Source organism: Cyprinodon variegatus, unplaced genomic scaffold (assembly GCF_000732505.1).
Source record: "Cyprinodon variegatus isolate N-32 unplaced genomic scaffold, C_variegatus-1.0 Scaffold252, whole genome shotgun sequence".
Lineage (NCBI taxonomy): Eukaryota > Metazoa > Chordata > Actinopteri > Cyprinodontiformes > Cyprinodontidae > Cyprinodon > Cyprinodon variegatus.
The window spans coordinates 892119-899848 of record NW_015150705.1 but is presented as its reverse complement, the minus strand read 5'-3'; the positions used below and the strand labels follow the sequence as shown (position 1 = coordinate 899848).

At 41.5% G+C, this 7730-nt stretch overlaps 1 protein-coding gene across 1 annotated transcript in view; it reads right to left on the bottom strand.

Moving 5' to 3' along the window:
- kbtbd2 (kelch repeat and BTB (POZ) domain containing 2) overlaps window positions 1-7730 on the bottom strand; it is a 13780-nt gene that overhangs the window by 3987 nt on the left and 2063 nt on the right. Inside the window, exons 2-3 of the mRNA XM_015382191.1 lie at window positions 6068-6606; window positions 140-305 (exon numbers count right to left, since the gene is read on the bottom strand). Coding sequence (XP_015237677.1) covers window positions 140-305; window positions 6068-6240 — 339 coding nt within the window. The 5' untranslated portion in view covers window positions 6241-6606. The remainder of the gene's footprint in view (window positions 1-139; window positions 306-6067; window positions 6607-7730) is intronic.

Here is a 7730-nt window from a genome sequence, read left to right as displayed (position 1 = left end):
CTTTCCATGGCGTGCTGGTCCATCCTCAGTGAACCAAGGCGGTTAGCGTATCTCTGAATATTTCAGCAAAGCAAAAAGGAAATTCTGATAAAACTGAGTGGATCTGGCGTTTCCTCCTACAGGGAACCGTTGCGCTGACCTGTAAGAAGCAGGCGGTCTCGTAGAGCGGCTCCACCGTGCTGTCGCTGATGGCCAGGTGGCCTGTGTAGGCGTAGGCGATGATGATCTTCAGAGTGGCGGGGTCCACGTTCCTCAGGTGGACGTGTGTCTGCTTGCTCTCGCTGAGGCCGCTCATGAACATCGCCCTGGAGAGGACACGATAAGGACAAAAACAGCAGTCAGTGGTGAAAAGCGGAGCGAACGGGACAGGTTTGGATCCTAATATTTAAACATCTGACTGTAGAAAACATGCTGGGATCTGTTTGTCTTCAGCAAAGAATGCTTGTCCCCTGCTGAAAAATAAATGCTTTGGTACTAAAAGTATTCATTAGATGCTTGCAGCCCTCTCTCAGTTAATTTCTATTTGTCTGCGTTAAATGGATGAAGCAACAACAAGCCTGCCGTGTTTGCCGTTTTACATTCAAGATGTTCTTGTAAAAAAACCACAGAGCCTCTTAACTAGCGCTGGAATCTGGCCAAACTGGAGCTGCCGTACCTGGAAGTGGACCCTGCAGGAGCCTGAACACCACCGCGGTGCTCCTGTTACTTTACACCAACATCCCTGCTGTGAGTTACATAACCAAGCAACTACTGGGCCTCAACAGGAACAGCAGCTCTCTGAACTACTTGGATACTTTCTAAAGTTTGGACATTTACTGGACTTTTTTTTGCATTTGATTGAGAAACTTCACCTACTTCCAAAAAGTCCACAGTGAGACAGAAATAATCCATCATCAAAAAGATTATTAAGCAACGGTTCAACAAAAGGGGGGTTCACTCTCAACTCTGACAAAGTTTAACATTAACATCAATGCTGAGGCCTGAAAACAGATAAAGGCTGAATATTTTTCATTTTAAGGGAGTTTCTGATTGATTGTTCTAACAAGTACATTTGGAGTAATTGATTGTTGAAATAATTGATTGTTGAAATAATCACAGCAATAATTACTTAGCAGACTTTTAATGCAGACTCTTAAATCTCTGGGAAGTGTTGGTGCTGTGCGCTTGTGCTCTGAGAAGGTTGCAAGTACTCGGTTGAATCCCCCCAGCCTCCGTTCTGAGTCTTTGAGCAAGACCCTTAACCCCACACTGCTCTCCGGGCGCCACACGATTAGCCCATTTACCCTACCCTCTGAAAAGTGATGCGCACCGAGTTTGGACTGATGCAGTCCGAACTTGGCTAGCGTGGTTCCTCGCCTCCTAGTGACGATCTAAGGTACTTCTGCTCTCTAGAAGGAATCGAGCAAATCAACATGGCGGCACCCGTAACATTCAGGAAGTTTGGTCATAATTGTGATATTTCATAGCTTGCAAAGTCAGGCAAAGTTGGCAGCATTTGGCGAATTTTCTTAACAGACTCGGCTTTTGGGAAGTAAAAACAACAAACTATAGTCTAATCATGGCTTACAGACGCAGGAAACAACGACAGACGTTGAGGTTCATCACACTGCTAAGCAGAATCATCACTGAAAATCATGTGAAACGGTAGGGAAGCTAGTATTTTTAGTAATGTCTGAAATTTCATGATTACGGAGGCTGACTGTAACGAGATGAAGTAGTCTGCTCATGTGCTCTTTGTTATCTGAGAACTGAGCCAGAACTGAACCGCGCCAAGACCAACTAATGAACTAGTACCATGGTAGCGCGGGTCGGTTATGTCTGGTTCAGTTTTGCGTGAACCATTTAAACTCAACAGTTATCTCGGTTACCGTGCTCGGACCGATCTCGGCATGGTTTCTAACGGGTAGTCTACCGTAATTTTCGGACTAGCCGTGACTTTTTCTCTGCGGCTTATATAACAATGCGGCTTATCTATGGACCTTTACAGCTAACGGCCACTAGGGTAATACCAAAACTGTCCAAAAGACAAATACATTCTGCATCCAAAATGAAAGACATCCTTCCTAATATGCTCCTTCCAGGACTGTGACTTGTTTAGTTCATAAGGGGAAAAAAAACCTTGTCAACCACCCTTTGCTACCCAATTATTCATTTTTTATATTAAAAAAAGGCAATTAATCACGTTGCAAAATGATATTTAGTCGTAATGATCATAGCCATAACTCAAACAATTTGTGGTGTCAATCAAATTGTTTATACTAAATAGTAAATTTCCTCATGAAAAGGGATTTTCCTTCCCATATCTGGAGATCAATTCATACCTGAGAGGTGAGCAGCACCTTTGAAATCTACTCTAGGAAATCAGCGCATTCTAATTGGTCAGCAATGTCTCCATGGAAACAACTGACCCTTGTTTACCAATGCTTTAGTTTAGGGCTCCACAAGTTGATTATTTTAGTAATCTAATAATGCAGTGAGGTATTTTTGGTAAATGAATTTCTAAATAAAAAAGTATTAGAGTAAGTATTGAAATGAACTGCAAATTAAGGCCAGGTGATTGGACGAATCAATCCACCATCAACCAGACTCAGTTCTTCAAGGATAATTTAAAAGGTGATTTTTTTTTTTTTTTTGGTTTCTTATTTGGACCTAGAGGTGAAGATGCAGCCCATAACAAAATCCAACACATAAACTGTTTCCACCAGCAGCTTTCCCCCCCAGTGCCGCTGTTCAGGCGCAGACCGACCGAAAAACACTACCCCTGTAGACACACGGGAAGTGTGTCTGCAGGCCGCTCCATCTGTTACGGGATACGGGATTCTTTTTAACACAACAAATACAAAATTAAACAAAAAAAGAAGACAAAATTATCTCCTGCAGTGAAGCTGTGTGCCTTCCATAAAAAAAAAATCTCCGACCCTAGTTTTCAGTCCGCTCGATTTTGCGCATCCTAGACCAACAGGGGGTTGTAACAAGATAAACAAATGAATAATGGTCAAAAAAAATCTCATAAATAATTAGAACTGGAAAGTAGTGTTGCACCGATACCGGTATTGGGCAGGGCCCTGATCCTGCCCTAAAATGGCGGTACTGGTATCGGCGAGTACCAACGGACAGGGTACCGATACCATTTTGAGAGCCAAAAGTTTATTTAACTATTGTCACCCATTCCAGGTAGGCAATAAAAGGTTCTACTGGATTCACTTTGTATTAGTCTTTTTCTTGCTTCCCAAAGGTAGGCAGCAGCTTGACAAAGCCATGATGGCAATTATTTTACATCCAAGTAGTTTGCAGTTCTTCATATATATACACACATCAATTTCAAACTGATGGCATCAGTATCGGTATTAGCCGATACTGCACAGCCAGGTATCGGGTATCAGGGCCACACTACTGGAAAGGAAACTATTCCCACTGGACAGAATTCAAAGATTTTTGACAAGAAAACAAGAATGTTTCCTTACAGAGAAAAACACGACCTGTTTGTCACTGCAGGTGTGAATAAGAGATTGTGGAGATGAGTTTAAGTCTCACATAGAAAATATTTCCACCAAACTGTATTTTTTCTTCTGGACTTAGGTCTTTATTCCAGATGTTGGTCTGATGAGGGAACCTCAGGGCTGACCTGGATCTCAGGACTGGGTGTGAAGCATTTGGTTCTCCACGTCCCACAAAGAGAAACCAAAATATAAACAAACTCTGACGTGGATATTAATAACCTAAAAAAGGTTATGTAATGATTCAGATGAAAAGCAGATGAATCAGGCTATTAGTCCCCGTCGGTGTGATTCTTCCGTTTTCAAACAAACACTGAGCACCTGGATTTCCAGGCATGCTGTAAGCTTTAGAGGGATCTGTGACTCAGCAGGCCCACCCACACTTCCTGTGTCATCCACTGACTCGCTCTGAGTTACGGCCCGTAAACATCCCTCACTAGACAGCTGTCTAGCATTTCACTGTAACAGCGTCTCTCTCCAGGTGGACGTTTCTCAGCGTCTCCACGTTTAGCAGCGGGTGCGATTTCTCTTTTGATGATTTCACAAGTTGTCCGTTTAGCCAAAGAAATCCTCCAACAATTTAGGCATGGGTGGAGAGGGCAGACTGTGAGGCTCTGGATGGACCTTTTATTAAACAAACCAGAATTTAAAGCAAAAAAATAAAAAATAAAAACATTGGTGGCTGGCCAATAGAGGGCGCTAGGGCGCCATCCCACCCACTTAATGACCCTGATAAAAAAAAAATAATAATTATTTTTTTTTTAGCATATAATTTTAAATTAAAATTTAAAATATTTAGAAAGATATTAATGTACAAGATAAATATTTAACCTCCATTTCATTTCTGGGAAATTCTGGCCTATTTTGCATACTCAAATGGAAAAGCAAATAACTGAGGAACTGTAAGCCCAAATTACATGTGTAATATATTATTTGAAAGCTAACACCTTCTAGTTTCTGAATATATACATGAAAATTGGGTGAGTAAAACACCCAAGCTGCATCAGTTCAAACATGTCTCACAGTTTTTTTTATTCTCTAAAATAATAAGTCTTCTTTTAAGAGCAGTAATAAAGACATGCTTGCTTGTTGTGGCTGCTTCGTCATGCTACATGTCAACATCCTGCTATAATTGTGCTTTGGTGCTTGCTATGTCCATAAAACGAACTAGGTGGTTGAATTGTGGAGAATCTAAGCTTTCTTATATATTAAAAAAATATAAAGCTGAATAATAGCTTCTGGTACATTATTTTTTAGGTTGTGACACCATATTGGGCCATGCAAAACACAGATTTGCCTTCACAAATCCTCAGAAGAGCAATTTTTATGTACAGAAATAAACCTGTTCATGAATTTATGTTTATAAAGTGTTTTTTTGTTGGCATTCATATAAATATACTGGTGTGATATCTTAGTATACGTTTGAGAAAACGTATACTAAGCTGGTGGAGAAAACTCCACCAGCTGCCACTGATAAAAATTAGTTCACAATGGGAGCTGTAATAAAATCTGCAATTTTTAACGATTATTTTTGTAAAACACTCCTTATTTCCAGACTTCCCCAGCCCGAACCAGAACGGTGTAAAAATTTCAGCTGTTTGCTCCAGTTCATTCAAAGGATGAAGAACAGATAATTCTTTGGCTATAACTGCAATTTTCTGGCCTTGATGTGGCTGGAAACATTCATTTATTCTGGCATGATGCAAAGCAGATGTTGGAGAATCATTTATTTAGTTAATGAAGAGAATCGACTCATCTGGAAAAGCATTTCACCGGCTGAAGCTTCCAAACCTGACAATGATTTCCCTTTGAGGGTGAGGACCTTCCCTTTCTTTAGCGGGAGGAAGAACATGAACCAGCTTCTCGGTTCTGAACCAATGATTTCATCTCTTTTGGTTACATCTAGATGAGGCCGAATTAAAACGAAATTAAAACAAGAAGTGCGCTTTTCAAACAAAACAGAAGAGTTTTGGGTCGGTTGGCCACAGCGGGGGCTAAACCTGCCAGGCTGTATTACGCAACCCTGCAGAATTACCCCTATAACTCCCCTCCCCTTCTTTTTCTCTTTCCCCCCTCTCCATCTCCTAACAAGAGCTACGTGACCAGACTTTCCCTCCACAGAGGAGCCGCCTCTGCAGCCCAGAGCAGCGAGGCTTGAGGATGTAGAGGAAGCAGAAGCAGGAAGGAGTTTAGCGGAAACGCTGCGACACCTCAACACCCCGAGGGGGGTGGGGGGGTACTTTGCGTGTTCACGGCAGACAAAACAGCGAGTGCGGAGGAAGCTGCAGAGCTAAGAGATGATGCAGCAGAATCTGAGCCATCACGTACGGCCGGGCCTTTCCCTTAGTAAACGCTGCTGCTCTGTCACGCATTTCATTATGCAACGCCGAGTGCATGAATGAGGCCTCCCCAGGGATGAGAGGAAAAAAAATCTGGTAGCAATTACTTCATCAGGTTCCAGTGCAACTTTTTTATCTACCAGGAAGAGAATAATTGGTGCAGAAAAGAGCTTTAGTTCTAGTTCTGCAAACAGGATGAGGTGTTTAAAAGAAAAAAAGCATCCCACTCACCTGAAATAGGAGCTACACGCAGCCAGGACCATCTTGTGACACGGGAACTCCGTGTCCTCCACCAGCAGCACCACATCCGTCAGTAACTTCTGTTCATAAAAGAACTTGAGCTGCTCCAGCAGGGAGACAGCGTAGTCCGTGTTGACCGGCCTGCGCTCATTGAGACCCGACATGGTTGCATCCCATGAATCGCGCCCCAGCTTTGAAAACTCACACGGCCGGCAGAACCGGACTCCAACCAACCAGGAGAAAAATAAAATAAAATAAAATAAAAAAGGGGATGGGGGGGGGAGATCTTTGGAACAGCAGATGTAGGAGAGGTCCACCTCCACGTGGAGGGGTTGAAAACGCTGCAGAGACTCTAGGAAGGCGAGGAAAGCTCTGTGCGCCGTCAGGGGTCCGCAGGAAGAGGGGGATCCAGGGTGAGGATGGGGTCTCCCCTCAAAGGTTTATCTGTCATCTGAAGTCATGGGGTGAGGCACCGAGGATTGGAGGTAGACGGGGCGAGTTCTGCCACGGCGCGGTCACATCAAGTTTCTCTGAGAAGCACACAGACAGACAGGTTAAAATCTTGACGTCTGCGTCCAAACGGCGCCGTCTAAAACATCAGTTCCATTCACCTTCACTTTAATAAACCAGGAAACAGACTGCTTCCAATCACTTAATTAATCAGGGTCGTGTTTAAACAATAACCAGCTAATTTAAAGGAGGGTCAGAACTACAAGGGATAAAAACAAGATGAAAAAGATAAAGAAAGAAAACTAAACAGATACACCGCTGGCTTCTTCACTAAACTGCTCCTAAAACTACAGATGGGACCCTTCAGCTTCTGCACTTCCTCCTCCAAAGAGTCCGACACCTAACAGAGCAACAGTCTTATGGAAGATAAATCAGGTCTAATATAATTATTTCATCTTTATAATTGAAGGTCGAACTCTTTTTTTTAAAGCTCTCCAAAAAAAACCTCTAGATTTCCAGGTTAGAGCATGCAATGTTGGAATCCGTCTGTTGATGACTTTGATCTAAAATCATACTTATTTAATGTTATTCAAAACTGCAAAACAACAAAGAAGCTATTTCCTGGACCAGGTAATTGTTGTGATAATGAGTAAAAGACTTATTAGCCATTGATAAAAGAAAAAAATCTGATCTAAGACAAAATCTCATCAGAAAGGTGGGGAAAATATAGAATAAAGTCTCCGCTGAAAAGCAAACCTGTCCTGATTTTTACACATCAGCATCCCTCAAAGGAAGAACAAATATTAGACCGTCTCTGGCTTCAAAACTGTAAAATAAAGCTGGATCTACAGAGGATTTACATAAAAAGATGAAGTCTTTTAAACGCACATTAAACTGCTTTCATCCGTAGAGCTATTCTTGTTATTATATGTTAATTAGTTGGGAATAGTGATTTTTTTTTTTAAAACACTTTCAAAAAATTATAAAAAATTAAAAATCACATCTAGGTTATATTATTTTTTACTTATAGATTTAAAAAAGAAAAACTGTCCAAATATAGACTTAATTCTTTAAACTGTTAGAGACCCTTTAAAAACACAATGTGGGCTGTTTCTATCACTTAAAGACCAATAGATTGATTTTACTGATATCTCAATCTGGTGATTGAAATTTAAAAGTTCAGGTATGAAAAGTAACCAAAAGT